The sequence below is a fragment of the Chaetodon auriga genome, chromosome 17 (assembly GCF_051107435.1).
Source record: "Chaetodon auriga isolate fChaAug3 chromosome 17, fChaAug3.hap1, whole genome shotgun sequence".
NCBI classification, from domain to species: domain Eukaryota; kingdom Metazoa; phylum Chordata; class Actinopteri; order Chaetodontiformes; family Chaetodontidae; genus Chaetodon; species Chaetodon auriga.
The window spans coordinates 5603691-5625295 of NC_135090.1; the positions used below are offsets into that span (position 1 = coordinate 5603691).

The following is a 21605-nucleotide window of genomic DNA, read 5'->3' on the forward strand; positions in this document are numbered from 1 at the left end:
ATATGGGAAAACACAGAATCAATATTTGAAAGCGCAAAACACAGAACTTGCTCAGGACACATCCAAAATAAATAAATAAATAATGATATACAGCACACCAAAAATATTATGTCTCCATTTGGAAGGCAGTTGTTGAAATGATATACATGCCAACTGATGGTGGGTGTTTCTTGGCAATGATTTTGGTATTTAATACTCCCAGTTATGGGCTGTGGTAGAGGAGAGATAATCAATACGACACTCTTCTTTTAGCCTTGCATATTCAAAAGCAGCAGGTTTCATTCATACTGGAATTTCCTCAGAAACTGTAAATATCCTGCAAAGCATGTCAAATCATTTATATTGCATTTGAAAATGAAATGTGACATTGTGGTTGAACCCTATTGTCAGCCCCACAGGTTGATTTTCAAAAGTCTGTTTATGTGTGATTCAGCAGCCTGTGGTCTAAAGATAAAGTTTAATTAAGCTAAAAGCTTCACTGGCTCCCCCATGACTCCTTTCCAATCCCTCCTCCAAACTCTTCTACCTCACCGGAAACTTCTGACTAATTGGACGACCCACTCACCATAATCTTTGAGCCCAAATAAGATTAATGAGCAGACACATTTCTGTGGCATGCACCTATTCAATACCCCTTTTGGCAGTGCTTGCAGACTCTTAGAGAGATTTCTTGCTTGGTCATGTTTGTAAACAAAAGGTGATCTGGGGTTTTTTTGAGCAGCGGGTAGCGCTCGTGACGCCACCGCCGCTTCACAAACACCCAGGCAAAATTTTGCATTACTAATTTCCGCTGTCTGTCTGCTCTCTTCTCAGGCTATGGGCATGCAGCACCAGGGACAGATGCAGGGAAGGCCTTTTGCATGTTTTATGCCGTCCTGGGAATCCCTCTGACTCTTGTCATGTTTCAAAGTCTGGGTGAGAGGATGAACACTTTTGTCAAGTACCTCCTGAAGCGTATCAAGAAGTGCTGCGGCATGAGCATCACCGACGTGTCCATGGAGAACATGGTGACTGTAGGGTTCTTCTCCTGCGTCGGCACGCTGTGCATCGGGGCTGCTGCCTTCTCCCATTACGAGGACTGGAGCTTCTTCCAGTCGTATTATTACTGCTTCATCACATTAACAACTATAGGCTTTGGGGACTTTGTGGCCCTACAAAAGAACCGGGCCCTCCAGAAGAAGCCCCTGTATGTGGCCTTTAGCTTCATGTATATCCTGGTGGGCCTGACGGTCATCGGGGCCTTCCTCAACCTGGTGGTGCTCCGCTTCCTGACTATGAACAGCGAGGACGAGCGGCGGGATGCCGAGGAACGGGCCTCGCTGGCTGGCAACCGGAACAGCATGATCATCCATATCCAGGACGAATCGCTGCCACGGGGCCGGCGGCGACGCGAGCCGTACCGGGCGGAAGTGACTGATTTGCAGTCAGTCTGCTCCTGTATGCACTACCACTCGCATGACTTCGGCAGCTCTGGGGGAGGGATGGGAGGCCTGGGCTGTGCCTTCTCCCATCAGAACTCATTCAGTTCACAGCTGAATCCCAATCAGTACTTTCACTCGGTTTCCTACAGGATTGAAGAGATCTCGCCCAGCACCTTGAAAAACAGCTTCTTCCCTTCACCCATCAGCTCGGTGTCTCCGGGCCTTCACAGCTTCACAGACAATCACCAGCTCATGAGGAGAAGGAAATCCATCTAAACCCTGACATAGACAGGACAAATGAGTTTCCATGTTTTATACACAAGGTCAAACATTTCCAATGCTGCTCCTTACCAAATCTTATTTCAGCACTTTTTTTCCCCTTTTAGTTGTATGTAATATAAAAAGTATTCTTGGGGACAGATGAAGAGCACTGCGCAGAACAGCAAGCGTGGACACAATGGGATGCAAAGCATGAAGCATGGATGTCTATTTTTTCAAGAGATTGCTCCATTTACACAAACTACAAGACCTTCCTTATTTCAGATTTACAGTACAAAATTGATATATTAACTTTGGTTACATACCAAATGATGCACACTTGGGGAAATGCTATTTTTCAAAAGGGAGTTTGCTTGTTTCACCTTAACTTGAAGAAACTTTTACCGTTATCTACTATTCCATTGCCTCACTGCAGACAGAGATTTTAAAATGACTTAAAGCATCAGGTATTGTTTTCTATAAGCAATCATATATTGCAATGGTTTCACCACACATCAAGCCAAAATATTGTTGCCAATGTTAGCATGTGCATTAGATGTCATTTAATGAGTGTGCCATGGTTTTGTGACATTCTTTAGTCTGTTTATAGAACAACTGTAGGAAGGGCGTCTGTTTGTCTTGGATTCAAAGGATCATGCTGCTGTTACTGATATCCCCTAGTCTAGAATCAGATCTGGCCACAAAAGCTTCATTTTCACCCAAAGTCTTTTTCATAATGAGAGTTAAAATGGACCTTAAGGAAAATCCACCCTCCCCGCTACACTGGTAAACACATATTTGGTTTTATCCTATTGACATTCAAATTCAAAGCAGTTCAATCATTAAAGTGAACTCCTCTCTAAATTAACTACTTTACACAAATATTCAGCAATCACAGAGGAGGCAGAGAGACCGGTTTTCTAATTTACCTTCACTTTAATGTACCAGAACGCAATGCAGCTGAAGATATTTAACATAAGGGTTAGTCAGTAATTTAATATTTCATAACATTGGGGGACACACAAGAGACAGATTTTTTAAAAGGAATGGTCTGGATTGATGCAACAGAGGCTGAGATGTCCTGGCTTTTAGTTCCCAGCACGGATCAAGCTCTAAAAACATTGGATCGTGCACTTCCCATGATGCAACTCTATGGAAACTTTCATTAGACCCTAACTTCTTTTAGCAAACCTTAACACCTGCAGTTCGGAACTCAGACCTTTGTTTAGATAACACAAGACTCAAGCCTAACCTGAGATAACCCTGATGACATCACTGTGACTTCATCAGGGCTCTTTTGTCAAACTGAAACATTATACAACTGTTTTCACAGGCTGAGCAGCACTCCCCATGACAAGTAAACTGAATGTCATGTGTATAATTGCTAGAGTGCCCCTTTACGGTGGTGTAGTGGCTCTGACACATGATGGCCAGGTAGCTCTCAAGATCTTTTAAGAAGCATTGTGGGAAAAGTTGGCTCGTATTATCTCATTGGAGCCGTTGAATCGTTTGAGGGAAGTGAATTTACAGGTTCTTGGAAAATTATCAAATGACTAAAATTAATGAAGTGAGCATCATAGTCTGATGCTACAGGACAGTGTGAAAGGATCAGAAGGTGGATTTTTCCTTTAAAGCATCTACCAAAGTGCAATGAAATGACTTCAGCTGACTGTACAAGCAGCGAAAATGTTAATCAAGGGATGTGCATGATTTTGCTCCAAAGTCCTGCACAGTACGTGATGCATGCCTGTAGCAGATGACCCTGACTCTGCTGATGAACCCCGCTCAGATCTATCCATGCAGCCCTGAGAGCTGTGACGGAAAAGCATGCTGATGTAAAGTGACAACTCTTGAGGTTTGGATGCACTTTGGAGCCATTAGGGAAACACAACCTGATAAACGCACCAACACGGAAACGAGCAGAAATAGTGAGGATGAGTTAATGTGAGGGGACAGCTGAAGATCACAGATAAGAGAAACTTAATAACATCAGGATGATCCTTTCAGTTTCTGTAAAATATCAGAGGAAGAAAAGGGACAGGGATGATTTTTTTATGTTTGAAAGATCTGATAAGTGCATGAACTTTGTATGATGACTGGGGAAGTCATTCAAAATAACTTTAAAGGGGTCTTAATGGAAAATAGTTTTAAGAATGATTCACAACATAAGCTGTTTCTTTTGCCAAAGTCTTTTCCATTCAAACTGTACAATAATCTGTGTTCTCATGTTTGAACCAATCACCTTTTTTTTCCTCCCAAAACAAATACAATCTCAGAAGTGCAAGTGTATTGGCCAAACAATACAATGTACATATCAAATCTTCATTCCCAAATAGTAGGAATTTTCCGAGAAATGCAACTGAGATGCATCATCTCACTGGCCTGTGCCGATGCAGATGTGTACACCAGGAGTCAGTTTGCATCATAGGGTACATTTGTGTGAGAGCCACAAGGCTGGACAATTTTTAAGCAATTCTGGATATTTGTGTTATTTACAGGCCTGTTTTAAAGCCCAACGCGCCTTTTCTGTCACAGCTGGCCTGATAGCTGTCAACGACAACATTTTCACTAACACTGAGCTCCTAAATTAAGCAGGATTAAAGCTATAAACATCATTTCTAAATGCGTTTTAAGATGTAAATGTATATTTAAGTGTGTATTATTTGTAAAGACTGCAGCAAAGGGGAGCTTTTTTTAAGTTACACAGGGCTGGGAGGTATTTTAATCCCTTTGCAAGTTCTATCCCTCAAAATCAATCAATATTTCTGGAAACCAACAATTCATACACCAAATTTTTGGACCATGACTTTCAGGAAATATTACCGTCAGTATTCTTTGCAGCCTAGTGTTTAACAGGCTTCTATTAATTTCCTGCGTAGCTGAGCATGCCTCACAAGGTGAATGCCACTCTGTTTGGGCAAATGGTGAAATGCCATGGATCCTATTCAGTCGTGACAAACATAACCAGGCGTGGAGTCCAAGATAAGCCCTAAAAGCATTGTTTCATTATTGGAACTATACCGGCTTATCTAAATATCCTGTACAATATGTTTATAACAACCTTTGGAATAAAAAGGCCTTTTCACGGCTGAGATGCATATGTATTTTTACACATTAGCATACGTGCCTTGAAGAAACAGTAGTCTGTGTTTCTGTCGGAGTGGGCACGTTGAAATATGATGGCTGCAGATCTGTTTGTGCTTTAGCAAACCTAGTGGACGATTATGGAGGTCTGGCTTTGGGGCTAATAAGAGAGCAGATGTGGTTAATGTATTGACAGATCTAAATCCTGACAAACAAGGTCATATGAGGAGATGAAAATCGACATCTGATGTTAAACCTACCTTCTGTAACCACGTACACACCCAGCGCCAAAGCAGACTGCATCACTCAATTTTAAAAGACATAATCTTCAAACAATAGCTTAAAATATTATTCCAGTGTATAGCAACTTGGGTCTTCTTTCTTCTTCTAGTTTTGGCCATCATTCTTGTCAGTAATAACAACATTATACTCATAAAAGTAATTGTTGAGATTTCGGAATGTCACAACATTGCTAAGAAGCCAGAGGGCGCAAGAAACATAAGCAGGCAGATCATTAGACATGTTTAAAGGTAATTATGTGTACTAATCCCTTCATAGTCCCAAACAAATGCTTCTGTTTGAGTTACGTTTGTTGAAAACAACAGTGCCCAGCTGTTTTAGGCAATCCCTTAGCCATTACACATTACCTGTTTATAAAGCTGTATTCACTGATTCTTTTGGCCACTTGAGGGCAGCAGAACCAGCTGTGAACACTGACATATTAGCATCTTACACAGTTTACATTTCCATTTTATTTGGAGTGATGCATCTGGAGATCTTATGTATGTAAGCCCAATATTTGCGCTATTTTTAGCTCTGTCTTGGTCTCTACCAGAAAATGATCTTGCTCCGTTGCTTCGCTGTGTTCATCAGCTAGTCGCTAACCTTGTCAGCATGCTGTTTGGTGCTGGGCGAGTAGCATACAGTGCGGTTATGTGAGCTTTTTTTTTTACAGGAAAAAGGTGAGAGATTGGAGGGGGCCAATAAAACCAAAACATTTCTCCAAAATAGACTAAAAAACTCATCACTGCAAGCAATCCTGTTCACATTCTGCATAATCAATTGATCCATTGTTTGAATAAATATTGAGCAGTGCAGCTTTAAAGATTTATATTTTCAGTAGGAACAAATCGACTTTGGTTTGACAAACAGACCAGCAAATTGTTTGGTTTGGTCTTGTCATAGGTTTGACAATAAGAGAAGTATAGAAGAATGTTATCCTTCGAATAAACCTCCAGTTCCACCAAATTTATTTACATCTATCACCATTTACAGATCAATTTCCTGGTTCAGCTTTGAGTGACCAGAGTTTGGTGTGTACACAGTTTTCCTGTGCAATGAAAGATTACCACTCACTTTTTGGATGATAGCACTTTGGGTTTGACTTCCAAAACAGTGATTTAGAGAATCTGGGTAAACTATTGGCTTGTTACACTTCCTTGATGACGTGGCTATTCATTTAGGTTTTAGTGGTGTCACCTTGTTCTCAGGTCTCAGCTGTTACATTAGTCCATTCAGTGTTTTCATAACCATTAAGAAAGATGGCCAAACGTGCAAAAATAAGACCCAAGTTGTAAAGGAATCATCCTTTTACACATGTCTAATACTGATAGGGTTGAGCGAATATCTACTTAAAGTCAGCGTCACTGACGGTGATGAGTGTTGTCTGCCTTCTTCAATTCACAGTCAAACTTTTTCAAGCAACATTTTGGGGAATGTATCAGCCATAGTGTATATTTTTGTGAAAGGCAACACCAAACAAATGGACTCATTTGCTTTTCATGAGCTACAAGTTGGATCGTTTTTCATAGCCCTCCCACACACATACACACACACACACACACATATTACTCAGATTTGTCTGCCATCATGCCACATGTCATATTGATGGTCCTTGACTGAATGTTACTCTATAACACAGATGGCGCGGAGAAGCAGCCACACACACCATTGCCCTCAACAGACAAAGAGTGTGACATTTTGTTTTTTTCGTGGTTCCCTGCCACATGGCATCAAACAGCACGAAGGTGAACTGATTCCTGATGGTTACTGGCTGTCGTTTGTTTTTCGGCATTGCGCACGTAGCCGTGCTTGGCTTCCAGGCGTCATTTACTGCATGTGGCAGTATGTGCAGGCCATTTCTCTGTCAATAGTGCCATGTTTTCCTATGACAGGGACAAGGAGACACAAATTGCACTACTATCTGTGTAATACAATGTAATAGAAAGGCTGTGTTCCATAACTTCTATTTGTGAAATATCCTTTGCAATAGGTTCTTCTGTAGGTCTGATGAACAAATAATACCATGTACCATATTCCTTACAGGAGATTATATCCCATCTTGTTGACATCCATGTGGTTTGACGGTCATGTTGAACCGACTGACGTCTTCTGTCACAATTTTGAAACTGATGTCTGTACAGTACACTCCAGTATGGGTCCCTTCTCTTTTCAACACCCGGAAAAGAGATTGTTGAGAATTGTTCAGAGTGAAATGAACATTTTACATAACATTTGTATGTTTTTTTTTCTTTTCCTTTCTTACTTTCTTTCTTTCTTTTTTTTTTTTTTGGTGCGTGTGTGTGCATGATTTGGTGTGGATGACTCACTGGGTTTACACGGCCTGGGTGAAGCCATAACACACTTGAATAAAAATGATGAGCCTCCTTCTGAAAACCTCTGTCTTCTTCCTAAAAGCAGCTGCACTGGGAAGTTCATTCACAAGTTCACAAATTTTTCATACATTGTTAAAAAAAGGAAACAAGATCAACTTTCAATTAACTCATAGTTTAATAATTAATTCAAAGTACCTTTTTGGGTTTATTTCATTTCCAAAACTAGTATTTTCTCAAGACTGCAAGAGCTTTTTAAAAGTCAGAGTTCAGAGAAGTGTGGCACCTGACCTCCCACAGTATCTTCTGATAAATACAAAGAGAGCTAAACTCAACAGTCACAGTCTTAAATATTGAGACATTCAGGCAAGGATCAGATCAGACCGGAAAAATCTTAGCCACAAGAGAAAAATGATAATATTATACAAAGCCATCACTATGATTCTGTTTTGTTTATTTAACCTTTATTTTCACAAGTCTCAGGAATAATTAGACATTTTGGTCAATAGACTATGCTTATTGGCTTTCTTGCTGGGAATAAGAATAGAACATTGATACAACTCTCTGCTCTGCGAGGCTAAATATGAAACTACCCCCATCGGTCAGTTAGCTTAGCTTAGCATGAAGGCTGGAATCAGGGTGTAACGCTAGTCTGGCTCTGTCCAAAGGTAACGATATCTGCTTTCAAACCAATTTAAAGCTCACTACATAAAACATCAAATCTCAATTTGTGAAAAGAACAAGTGTAAAAATGAGTGTTAGCAAGTATATATGAGTGATCAATCTTCTTATAAATCTGACAATTTTATTTCCCAAAATGTGGAACTCACATTTGTCTCATTTCAGGAACGTGCCGTCATAGTTAGATCCATCCACCAGTAAAAGAGTATCAGTATGTAACTCAAGTGGAAAATTCATTGAATTGTTCTTGAATCATGGCCTGAAAATAATCCAGGGTCTAAGAAATTGCTGAACATAGTTGCAACATACAAGAAACGGCAAACTGGTCTTCAAAAACCCATGTCAGAGTAACCTTATGGCACAAATTGCTATGTATCGTGAATTCTGCCAGAATTTGGCTGATAAAGGATCTCTGCTGTCCAGTCGCCTTCTTCTTCTTTCCAAGCAGCCCGTGCAGCTGGATGTTCAGTAGGTGGGAGAATGAGCAGGCAGCATCCCTTTTTATCCCTTCCCACACCGCAGTAATTATACTGTCAGCTGTGAACGTCAGGCAACGCAGAGGGCAACACAATAAGAACAGTGGCAGAGGGGCGTTATGGCTATCTCTTGGTGTCAAGCCTGTAATTTTGCATCTTAAATGATCATGTAAGCACAGCCAAGTTGTTCTGCAGCGGGACCGTCTCCACCATACCAATGATATGATGAAGCTTTGCAATAAGCAGGTGCTGACATGCTGCTTTTTTGGGTGCCTGAGGCAAGAGAATGAGACAACAGAGAAGAGGGGATTTTCAATGATGATTGAGTCTGTCTGCCTGATGAAAAATGGATCTACTGTAGGAAGCACAACTGCCCACTAATAGGAGTCTCATCCATCGCAGGAAAACTCTGCGACAGTCTGTCTCTAAATATAATAAATGAGGCTGACGGGGGAGCGATGGAGCTAAAATTTAAAACAAGCTGCTGTCTGAAAGTGATTAAGATCTGCAGATACTCCTGCAGGCAACACACATCATATCATTGTCTTATCTAGCCTGTCTGAGGATATTTACCCTGAAAACTATTACCAAAGCTGAGGCTTGCGGGAGAATTTGATCAAAGTTTAACTCCGGTGAATGCTGACAACATTAAGGACATCTCTCTGATACTGAGTTGCAGCACCTTTATCCCCTACTCAGTCTCTTTGAAGGTAACAAATCCTAACACTTGTGCTTCTCTTCATATCTCCCTCTTTGTGGCTGGTTTTGATTTAATAAGTGAGGGCAATAAGATGTAAAAGCTTGGTTGAATCTCATCACTTGGCGTAAACATCTTAAACAGTGTATGCACAAGGCTCTGAAACAACAGAAATGCTGCTGCAGTATTTTATTTTTTTTTTTCATTTGGCATGTTTTGTTATGGAGCAATTTGATGGTTACATAGTATTAGGGAAGAAAACAACAGCTGATATCCTTTTGCTGCCAAGAGGAACTACCTGGCATGTACAGCATAAAACAGTGGCCCCTAACCTTTCTGGTCTAGTGTTATTTGTGACCCCTCACAGGCAGTGGTCTTGACGTGAGTGGTTCAACCGCAGTGATGTTTCATTTGAAAGATTTGCATAATCCTGAAGAGTTGAAAGTATTCAGTACATTGCTGGAAAAAAAACCCAAAACAGAAATTAGGGAAAATCATCAAGAAAAAATTGGCATGAATATTTCATTAAAATATAGCACATTTGGATAATACGGTATGTATCTATGCTTGTGAATATTTCAGATGTGCACTGGAGTATAGGAGAGATAGCTGCACATACTGCACGTTATCTACATTATAGTCAAATCTGAAGGCAACACATGCAGACTGGGCTCATAAAAGATTAAGTCACAGCATTCATGACAACATGAGACTGTTGTGCTGATTTCCACCAGCTCCTTGACAGCTGGGTGTTCTACACATAATGATGACGAGGGCACAAAACACCACTTGTGATGCTGGTATGCAAAGGAGGTCTCTGGCACCATCTAGTGGCTAAATGAGTCCAGGAATTGCTGCTACGTTTGACTTCATTATCATTGCCATTCCTTTTAGTCAATATAAAGTTGCACTGTGGATAATGAAAACAAACTCTTGTCAGCAATGCTTGGCCATGCATGTGCATACTGCCTGCCGTTAAGGTAGAGATCATTAGAAATCACAGTGCTGCATGGTGACCCTAATCCGCTTAATTACATTATGGCTGCTAATTCTAACTGCAGTGTCGCTGCCTTTGGTCAGGTGGCACGGACCAAACAAACACAAGGACAAAAACAAGATTGTTCTGCTGCGCTGGAACAAACAGGAGATGTTTTGCAAACCTGTGAGTATACTCTACCATCTCACTAACTAACAGTGATCTAGTTTTAAATGCTTTGTTACCCATAATGGACCTAGCTGATGTTAGTTTGAGTGACATGTAGTGAAAGTGAGGAACGTGTTTGTAATACAGTGTGAACAGGAACCGTATCGACTGCCTCAAGCATATAGTGTATTATTGTGAGACTTCACAAACAAATACATCATGTGCTTGCTTTTGACTGACATAAGGAATGTTTAACCTCTGTATTTAGCAGTACATAGTAGATATCTGTATTTCACTTTTTCCTCTTGGGAAAATTCTGTTAGAAGTGAGGGAACTTTGGGAGCTGCTGGTTAATATAACATTATACATTTAGAGCATTATTGAATGTTCAGTTTGACATTAAAGAAAACACCTGCCATCTTCCTGTATTCTCTGTCTCAAGTCGTGTTTGGGATCTCTTAGTAACAAGACACTTTATAAAGGGTGTAGAAGTTCTAACTAATGGCTTCAGTGATGGTTAATAAATCCTTTACAAATCCTTTTAAATGCAGTAATTAGCAGTTTGTAAGAGCAGCTGGTTCCCTTTGGCTTGTGTCCAACGTAACTTGTTTTGTTGTTTTAACTAGCTCTTTAACTCAACAAAAACAGCCCTCCAGTGTGTGCTCTCTAGAGCATTAGTTCCCAATCTGACCCTTCAACATGAAGTAGTATCTCCTTCTGATCCCTCGTCACAGGTTTGCGTGTCTGTAGTTACAAGGTGTTTAATCAAAGAGCGGTTTTTGAATCACTTGTTGGTCTGTTAGACCAAACATAAAAAATACACAGAATTCTGAATAGATTTTTCTCGTTGCCTACTTGGGCAATCGTCTAATGACCATTTGTAGGGGTCGAAACCCCCAAGTTGGGAACCACTGTTCTCGAAGAGAGCTGCAAAGCATTATGCAAATTAATTTTCTTAACAACTTCTTAACATTTATAACCCAAAACTTGATGGATGAAAGAACCATAGTAATGACATAATGACATTTATAATGACAGACTTTTTGTTTTTTTACAAAGTAAGAAGCCTATGAGCCTGTATTGATGACTTGCTGATCTTAAATAATAAAGCATGAAGCCTACAGTTCTAAATGTTAATAAGCAATGAGTTTCTCACTATATAATAAGCCATCAAGTCTGTCGTTGTAAGAATTAATCAGTTGTTAATAAATGGACTACGGCACAGGTGCTTTGCAGTTATTTTTCAGAAGGTAAGTGGTCAGATTGTTCCCTGAAGGAGTCTTCCTGATGAATTAAAGAAATATTACAAAAGCAAAGCACAGCTTAAGGGATTTTTCAGTACCTGGCACTCCCAAAGTTGTCCTTTTTACTGGCTTATTGCCCCTCTATAAAGCATGAATAAATTATTTATTTACATTAGTATAGTAATCAGAATTCGAGTAAAGTGAAGAGCATAGATCATAATTAGGGTTAGGGCAAGAATTAGGACCCTAATCCCGAACTCTTGTGATGTGAGTGATGTCGAAATGATTCATCCTCAAGAGTACTACATGTGCTACATTGGATAAAGTATGCTTTGCATTAATGGCTATGAATTTTGCTCTACAATATTGTGGTGAACATTTTTCAAGATAGAGTTGTTCTGGGAAGAAACAGAGGCTGCATTGTCATTTTAGTTATATGATTAACATGAGTCACTGGTGTCTCTTTTGTTCAGGGGGCTCCCCAGCGAGAAGAAATGTTGGCCATCCAAGTTAAAAATACCATGTTGCATCTGAATGGTCAAAACCTCAAACTGGCGGCTAAAAATGGCCGCAATTCAAAAACACCTGCCCTCCATCTGTCAGCAACACATGGAAAGGACGCAGCGGGTCAGCTTACGGCCTGCTCGTCAACCCAGGAGGGCACGGCACAGTTGGACTCGTTGCTCAAGTCACCCAGGCCTGACTTAGAGACGGAGGTCGAGAATCAACCCGTCAGACGCCCTCGTAAGCTCGCCCCACTGGAGCTGCCAGAGGAAGTGAGGGAGGCTCAGAAGCAAAAACTTAAGTTTATCCAGCAAGAAGCCAAACCTCCTTGCTGTAAGCTGGATGTGACAGTGAATGAGCCCCGAACAAGAAAGGCAAAATCCTGTGTGAGGCAGAGACTGGTAAAAGCTGCAGCTGCCTCCACTGAGCCACTCAAAGCCCAACAGCAAAACAGATCCGCAAGGCCTCAGCTGATACGCTCCAACCCCATAGAGCAGGATGGAGCCAGGCATCTGGAGGAGGTGGTGTGTCGAGGTACCCCAGCTCCTCTGCGCAACAAGCCTGCCCCTCCTTTACTTTCTCCCCGGGTTAAAGCCCGGGCCACACGTGGTGCAGAGGCGGCACGCCAAAACCCCAGCACCCTCCAGCAGGAGACAGGGAGGAGGCGACTGAGGCTGAGGAGAGCACAATGCCTAGAAGAGGATCAGTGCAATTCAAACACGTCAACTGGGGGATTATCGGCAGATAAAGGCAAGCTGGCCCAAGGTGTCTAAGGCAAAGGGGCAGCAGGCAGAGAGGGCTCCTAGAGGCTAGCTGCATGCTGGAAAAGGCATCAAAGAGCCTCCAGCAGCCTCCTGGGAGTATGGAAGCGTCAGGAGGAGCCATCAAGAGCACTGCAGTCAGCGGTCTGCAAGATGCACTCTGAACTGACAGTCGGCTGAAGGTGGAAGCAGTGAACATGCACTTGATGGTGTTTCTGCTACTGGAGATTAAAGAGGAACAAAGACCTTAATCATAAAGCAAAACAATACAGTCCCGGAACATCTCCATCTGCAGCTCAGGACTTTGCAAAATGATGTCATGCTTAGAGATGCACCTGTGTCCCTCATAAAAAGACAGAAATAGGCTTATATCCCAGTCTGGAAGCTGATTCGTAGTCTACTACAATAATGATATGAAGGACACATGAACCAAATAATGTAATGTCCTCAGCACATGAAAAAGAAAAACATGTAGAAATCAGAAAATGCTTTATAATGTTGTGCTGTTATAAACTGCTTTTACAGAATAAGTTTCTTTCAGAGCTTAAATCCACACATAACAAGAACACATAAAGCTAATTTTAGAAACTTATTCTCAAATGTCAGTCTCGAGTATTGTGATATATTATTTACACTAGATTTTTCTTCCATGCTTTTATTAAATGAAATGTCCCATACAGTGTATTGTTGTGAAATCTCTGAGGAAAACAGCAGCGTAGCAGATATTGCTGGCACTAGACCAGACGAATAGGAAGTTCATTAATAGTCTGGTGTACTTTCCCTTGCGCTCCCAAAATAGAAAATAAATAAATAAATGAGCAACCTTTCATAAAAGTGTATGCCAGGTTGCTCTAAGTTATGGATTGTCCCCTTTCCAAAAGCCATTCTCCAGATCGGAGAATGCACTGATTCAATTAGGTGAAGCAGGCGCAGCACAAAGCTGGCACATCACAGGGAGAGTTAAATCACTGTAGATGATCCAAGATAATGAAACAGCACAGAAACTTCCAACAGAAACAAAGCTGGTATGATCACTAATTAGAGGACAATTTAACAGACAGCTACTGATTGATCAACACATCACTTGGATCCTGCATAATGATGAATACTGTAATATAAACAATATATGTATTAAACATATAGTCCCAGTGTTTTATCTGCCAAATGCTATTAATATTTAAATATTAGATTACAAAAAAAGTTATAACACCATTTACTCCACTTCAGAGTCTATATGTCTAATTTCTGCAGCCCTGTTTTGTTGTTGTTTGATGGACCTCCTCCCCTACCCAAAATGCTCTGCACTCTGGAAGATTAGGCTGCTGCTCAAAAGGAACTTGCATGATGCTTGATGTCACCTTTGGTTGTTAGCCAGAAAGGTAACATTAGCAATATATCTCAGCATAAAATAAGTCCTTATGATCTCACTGTCTGTGTCATTATACACTGTCTGGTTCATTCATCACTTTATTTTTGTCAGATGTTTGGTCTTATTGCAGAGAGGATCTTTTCGTCTTTGGTTTTCTGTCTGCACCGCTAAACTTCACTTAAGAGGACAAACATGCTGAAGAGAGTTTCCCCCCCTGTCTTCAGCTCAGTGACACTGGTAACACTTTATTTGTGAAGACTGACACAACACCATCAGAACTGTGACATGACATGTTCTGATCATGAGTCTTTATGACTGTTTAGGACTGAGCTAACTAGCTAACTGGTGACTACAGTTAGCAGCAGTTAGCGATTACTTTAGCAACAAGTTAATCTATCTGTCCATCAGGACACCTTGTAAATCACCTCAGTACTGTATGCAGTATCAGCAGGGGGGTAAAAATGATGATAATGATAAGTGAAACACAGGACTTTCACTCAGGAGACCAAGGTTTGTATCCTATGTGAAGCCACAACTTTTTTTTACGTATGTACGTAAGTTAAATCACGTAACGTTAACTTACGTCACATACACAACATAACCTACTTAACTACGTAACTAACATAGACTGCTGATCTGAACCCAAACCACGATCTTTCCCTAAACCTGATCAAAAAGTTTTGTTGCCTGAACCTAACCAATCTGTGAGCAACACTTGAAATGTTTCTCCGCAAGCTTAATTTTCTGCACGTTTGATATTTATTATTTCTAACTTCACAATGGAATGAAAATGTGGCACTGACACAGATGTAGCCTCTGTTTCACCAGGCTATGATTCACAGCTTACTGTCAGGTTTCTTTCATCCTCCTTAGTTAACAATACTCCATTGAAAATGAACAAATATCATTTGATACTTGATGTAGATTTCTAAGGTGGCTTCGAGGAGGTGTAGCTTGCTCCGTCACAGAAGATGCAAACTGTCATCAGTTTGAATTTAGAAACAGTTACCATGGACTCCAGTGATTATCCAGGGTCAAGGTAAGGAAAAACACACATAGAAACTTTCATAGAAACTTTTCAAACCTGCATCAAAATCTGCTTCATGGTTATCATATGAGGTGGTCACACCTCTGAAGATGTTAAATGTGCAGTTGAACGATAACCAAATGATTCTTGTTTTCTACAGTATGTTGAAGTGATATATTTAAAGCAGTAGTAAATGATTTTCTGGCCAATTTAGACAGGGAAACAAACCTGAAACGCAAAATAAACACACTTTCAGACATTTTCACCTTCTAAAATTAGTGGTGCTAACGTGTTAGCAAACAGTTAACACATACAGCAGACACAGAGCACTATTAGCAGGCATTTGGAGTCATGTCTCTGTCCAAATTCCAGTCCAGCATTCCCTGTTTTGGTCTCTTCCAACTTCTTAGAAAAATATCTGGCTTGTAGCTGCTAAATTCTTCATTTTGTTCACCATGTAGTTACGGCCTTTGCCTGTCTACTGTTCAGTATTGGGCAGGTAGCTTAGTAGATTTCTCAAGTTAATATTTTTACAGTGAAAACAGATGCCTGCCGCTCATAGAAACACAGTTAATGAGACCATTAAGACTGAACCAAAACAGTTAAGCTGTAAAACCAAAACAAGGAGCTGAATGATGCTTAAATGCTCCATAGTGGGAACTCTAAGAGTTTTTGCTACAAGTGACCCCTTTTACATTAAAACAGTAGGCTGCTCCACCAATGCAGCACTGAACTCCTCTAACATTATCAAACTCATTTGGCAACACTGTTGGCCACAATACACCTAAACCAGTGCTATGCTAGTAGTGGCTAATGTAGCCTCTAGTACTAACTTCTAGCAGATATGACGAGAAGGCTACAAAGGTCATATGAGCCATTTGATCCACTGTTAAAATAAAAACACTGATTAATGCAGCTTTAAAATGATCTAATTTAAGTTGACGGCTGCAGGTATACAGCCTGCCACTATTACTGGCAACTTGCTGCTACTTTGAATCTTACCAAAAACTTTTCTAAATCTGCTGCTGGGAGAACAGTGTTGTCTTGCTGTTCTTTGCTGTAAAGCAGTGCAACAGACTTTGCACCAAGTTGGCTGGGAAGCATCTCGTAGCATATAGGCCTATGGCAAAATAATGTGTAAAAAGGTATTTGGAACTGTTTTATGGTGACAAAGCTACCTTAACAATGCATTCTCACTCCCAATTCGTCACATATGGACATTTGGTGACACCAAGGTCTTGACCTAGAGTCTGCGTGTGGCAAGTTGGGAGTGAGAACAGGTCGACCTTACAGATTGTACCTAAGTTCTAGCTTTAAAAAATGCATAGTCTGCTCTGCTTCAACACTAACTCCTTAATATTTTGAACATATTTTGGAAGAAGAGCCTCTTTCTGATGTGGGAGGTTGAAAGCTGGCTGTCAATCAGATGACAGATGGCATTCTCCAACACTACATGGTGCCTGAAGCCTCTCAGTCACCTCTTTAGCCCTCTCACATAAGGCGACAGACGGTTCCTCAGACGGACACCATTACTCATAATGTGCATCTGCCCCGAATCGTCAGCCCACTTCCCATCCACTTCACACCGAGCCTATACATAGCCTGGCCTGTGCTCACTTTCCTTGGCTACAAAGACACTGTAAATAGGCCTGGATGTAATGGCTAACTTGTTTGTTGTCCATGACATTCAAATATTGACATTGTGTTTAAGAGAATTTTGGTGCGTCAACAGTTCCACAGCAGAGTTGGGTGTATTTTCTAATGCAGAGGAAACATATGGTGACAACTGTCAGGGCACTTTATTGAGGAAAGTTCAGCCAAGAACTGCCAACATGAAACTTGTATTGCAGAGGACTTTAGAGGAGAAACACAGTATGTCTGCCAGGCAGGATGTCTGGCACAGAGAGAGACAGAGGACTGGTGTGTTTCACTGCTGCAGCTACATCTGCTACCAGGGAGCATGACCACACATGATAAGATCATCAGTGTGTACTGAAAAGTGAATTATAGTCATCCTCGAAATGCGTATATCAAATCAAGGTCAAATCAATTTCCAGGTGGGCAAACAATACTAACCTTTTTATGAAGGAGGTTAGATATAAGAAATTGCAGAGTGAAAATGTGAGTGTTCATATATGAGTTGATCACACTGTGTGTTTTTTGTGTGTGTTTCCTTGTCGTAAAGAAATAATCAGTTCTACAAAGTGGATTTTATAAAAGTACATTTTCATCATCTCTGAGGAAATTGCAAAAAAAAAAAAAGCAAAGAAAGTGAACTATTAGGCTTAGGAAAACAGGACACAATTAGAATTGAAAAAATGAGGAAAAGTCAAAAACAAAAAGCCTAAGCATGACCAAGAACAACAGGCAAATGACATGACAAAAACAAGCGTGGCAAGGAAAGAAATTAATTAAAAGACATGTATTTTGTTTGTTATATATGAAAATGTACAGAAAAAACATGAAACGTGCAGTTTGACGTGATTGTAAACTTGTAAAAGCAGCACGACATGAGTAATATAGATCACAGAACTTTACTGTAATCCAGCACAAGGACAGACATTTAAAACAAAGCTGCAAGCACGAGCATTCTGTAATCATTTCCCCAAGTTAAATACAGCCCTTCTCCATAAGTGCGTGGCTGGTAGAAGCCAACGCGGCCCGGCCCACCACCAGCCCCAGGGCGGCTCCGCTGTGGCTATCACCGTGGCAAAGGCTGGACAGTTGAGGCGGTTGCCAAGAAGCCGTGCCTTTTCTTTGAGGGCAACACTTCAGATGGGCGCAGCCATAAAGAAGAAGGGAAAAAAAAGGGACAAAAATATCCAGAAAGTTGGGTCTATAATTGGCTGCGCCTCTCAGCCGTTTTTTTATGTGTGAGCACAGCCCAGTCAAGAACAGTAGAAGCCACTTCACCCCCAGTGAAACCTTACACTTTCCCCCATTGCAGTTCCCTCCCACTCTGTCCACCCATCCACAAGGTTTCTGAAGCTCACCTCACCTCACTTTTTAACAACACTGTACACTGGATTGCCACCCTGGATTATAAAATAATCTCATTTTGACTTCTGGTACGTGCAGGAGGATATTTTGGATTATTATCACCTGATAATGATGCTGCCCCGGTGCTGATTCAGGCTGTGAGTGCTGGAGGCAGAGAGAGACAGACAGCTCAGTAACGCTGACTGAGTGACAGGCCAGGTAAGAAAAAAAAAAGCTGCACCATAAAATCACCCATCTGTCACTGTTATCTTCCTCTAAAAATGGATTCTAAAATACTTATTTATTCTTTCACAGTTTTGACTTGTTGGCAAGAGGTACTTTTTTTGTGTACACATGCTGTTCAGATGCTCTATCAGAGAACAGATCTCCTTTTTTCTTCCTAGGTTGCACATGGAAAAAAAAAAAATCTTTCTGTTTTTTACATTTTGGGAATGATGAACGTGGTACTTCTGTTATAGACATCTACACTGCAGTCCCAGGTCTACCATTGAGAGAGGAAGTGGAATCAGACCTGATGATACAGACCCACAGTTTGTAAGGAATCTGGCCTCAGGTTCAGATGTTGACAGAGGCAAACCAGCTTGTTTTTAACTTTATCTTGGTTACTGTGTCTGCCTGTAAAACTGTGGATTAATTCAATGCAGCACTGGGAGACACTTACAGTGTATTTAAATGCAATCAGAGATGAAAGGGAGACAATGAAAATATGTTAGACTTGTACAAAGTTGGGCAAAGAGGATTAAGAGCATGAATACAAATCTCATTCAGCTACGTTCATAGGATGTCTGATTTCTTTATTATTCTTTTCTTTTCATTGAAGTCTTGCTGGGCTGAATTTCTCAGATTTTAAATGCACACTAATTGGGGCAATTAGTGTGATTCAGCTAGCTTGCCTCATTAATAGCACCAGTGAAACCAAGTAGTAGAAATAGCCTAATGGAAAATCAGATAAGAAAACTATCTGGAGGCCAAAGTACTTTCCTTTCCTCACAGTAAATAATGCACTCTCTATTTCACAGGCTATATAGGTCAAGCCACAGTCCTCAGATCGCTGTTTTTAAATTTGTGTCTCTCCACAACATTTCCTGAAGTCGTTTTCTCCTCAAATCATTTTCTATTTCAAAATCATAACAGCAAATACTCATACACCCTACTTTGTCTAAAGTATGCTACAAAAGGCAACAACATATTTATCTTTAAAACATGAGAAATACTTGTCAAGGGCACATCAAAACCTGCATCAGCTGATAACAATACAACAGTTTGATCACATATCTTCTTAGCTCTAGTTAAATGTAAATCTTCAAGGGAGAATGTTAGCTTGGCTTAGCATAAAGACTAGAGGTGAGGAGAAACCACGACTCCACCTTGGTTAGAATGTGACAAAATATACCAGCCACCACCTATTTACTTTAGCACACTCACTGATTAACACATTATTTATTGTGTGTTTAACAAGTACAGAAAACAATGTGTTAAAATGATGCTCTTTCAGGTAGATACTGTACATCACACTTCTGCTTCCACTTCCCACGGAGTGAGGACACTAGAGTCCTTGTAGCCAAGCCGGTTGAGAGCGTGCACATCTAAGACATCCTCTGCCTGAGCCAGCTGATTTCCTGTTATTTCCCTGTTTCCTGTTACATCTGATTTCCCTGCTCACATGATTAGACTAGATTAAACTTTCCAGATGTTATTGGACTGAAAACATCAAATTCTGATAATAAAAACATCATTTCAGTTGTTTGTGATGCTCTGAAAGATGTATTCACCGTTTTATAGCTGCTCCTTTCCCAATGATTGGAAAAGTGATATGGAAAACATGCTTCTTGGGCCAGTATGCATCACTTGATGAAAGCAGAAGTTGCAATACCTGCTGAGGCCACTTCACCAAAACCGCTTTTCAGCCCCTGTGGGTTTTGAGACACTTGCCATTTTCACACTTCAGTTTTGGTATGTATTGAACAAACAACATGAAACATATTAATTAGTGAGCTTTAGATATTTTTTTTACCTTTGGACAGAGCCAGACAAGCTGTCCAGGCTCTATGCTAAGCTACGCTAACTATCTCCCGGTGCCAATTTCACATTTAATGAATAATCCTAAAAATATTTCATGAAGCACTTCCTGACAACAGCCTGTAGGTTTGGATGGCATTCACTTCTAGAAAATGAAAACATTTACAGACTAATTCAATGGAAACAGCACAGAAAGGTGGTGAAGGATGGTGGCTTTTCACAACACAAGGGACTGGTATTATTGCTTTCCAAGTGGTGCATAACTCAGACTTTCCTCAACCTCCCACAGGGACCCCCCGCAATGAGACACTCTCCCAGTCAGGATGAATCCATGTTATGGCTACAGTCAGTCACACATCTGCCCTAATGGCAGGCATCACGGCCACTGGTGTACAATAAGAGCAAGAATAGTTTTGTGTTTACATGACGGGTTTCTGTCTGTGACATCAGGGACAACAGCCTCATGAATGAATCCAACAGAGAGGGCCTGAATCGGTCCTTCACAACATGGTGATGAATCAAAGCTGCACAAATTTTTCTCAAGTGGCTCCAAATGACAACTGGAGATACCTGCTTGAATTTCAAATCTTTAATAGATCACTGTGGAGAAATCATGCAGCGCAATACCAGCAAACAGCACACTCTGGTCATTGCTCCTTTACTGTCTTGTGGGTGGAGATGATAAAAAAAATAGTTTGGCAGCAAGTTCTGACAATCTTAGATGAGTCCAGCTTTCTCTGGATGGAGTATCCACTCGCTGCTGGAGAGAGATGTGTATTTCAACCTTAGGTTTCAATTATCTCATCTTGAGAATGGACAACATTTCCTGACCGTTTCTGTAGCAGAAAGAGATTCAAATACGGGAAACCAGAAATGCTGCTCAAAAAAGAGGGTAAGAGCATTTTCGTCGTGTTGGAACCCAGGTTTCTTTATACATACAAAGTGCCTAATTCAATCTTAAATCAGCTTTCCACCAGTCCCTTGTCAATATAGAGATGTGGCAGCAGTCACTGTGGGAGGCCTCCCTTTTTACAGCAATCTCCCTGCACAACAGGAAATCCTTCACCCACTTTGGTTTCACTGTTGGAGAGAAATTACTGCAAAAATCCTGTTTGCCAAGGGACAGCTTGCCAAATAGGATTTAGATTCTAAAATGTCTCATAGTTCAGTGGTGCTTTTACAAAGTAGGATGAGTGACTGCAGTGCCTGCTAGAGTACATGTAGAAGTGAATTGTTGATGTTTCCACTGACCTCTCTACAGACTTGACAGCTTGATGGTGGTAATTAGCTAAACGAACCAGGGCCGAG

At 40.8% G+C, this 21605-nt stretch overlaps 2 protein-coding genes across 2 annotated transcripts in view; both read left to right on the forward strand.

Annotated features, from left to right (window-relative positions):
• The window catches only part of kcnk9 (potassium channel, subfamily K, member 9), a 41813-nt gene extending 34384 nt beyond the window's left edge, over positions 1-7429 (forward strand). Inside the window, exon 2 of the mRNA XM_076754850.1 lies at positions 814-7429. Coding sequence (XP_076610965.1) covers positions 814-1697 — 884 coding nt within the window. The 3' untranslated portion in view covers positions 1698-7429. The remainder of the gene's footprint in view (positions 1-813) is intronic.
• A 2850-nt stretch (positions 7430-10279) lies between these two features.
• Positions 10280-13559, forward strand: LOC143335510 (uncharacterized). The gene is made up of 2 exons (XM_076754988.1): positions 10280-10391; positions 12091-13559. The coding sequence occupies exons 1-2, from the start codon at positions 10377-10379 to the stop codon at positions 12892-12894; spliced, it is 819 nt and encodes a 272-aa protein (XP_076611103.1). The 5' UTR covers positions 10280-10376; the 3' UTR covers positions 12895-13559.
• The last annotated feature ends 8046 nt before the right edge of the window (positions 13560-21605 follow it).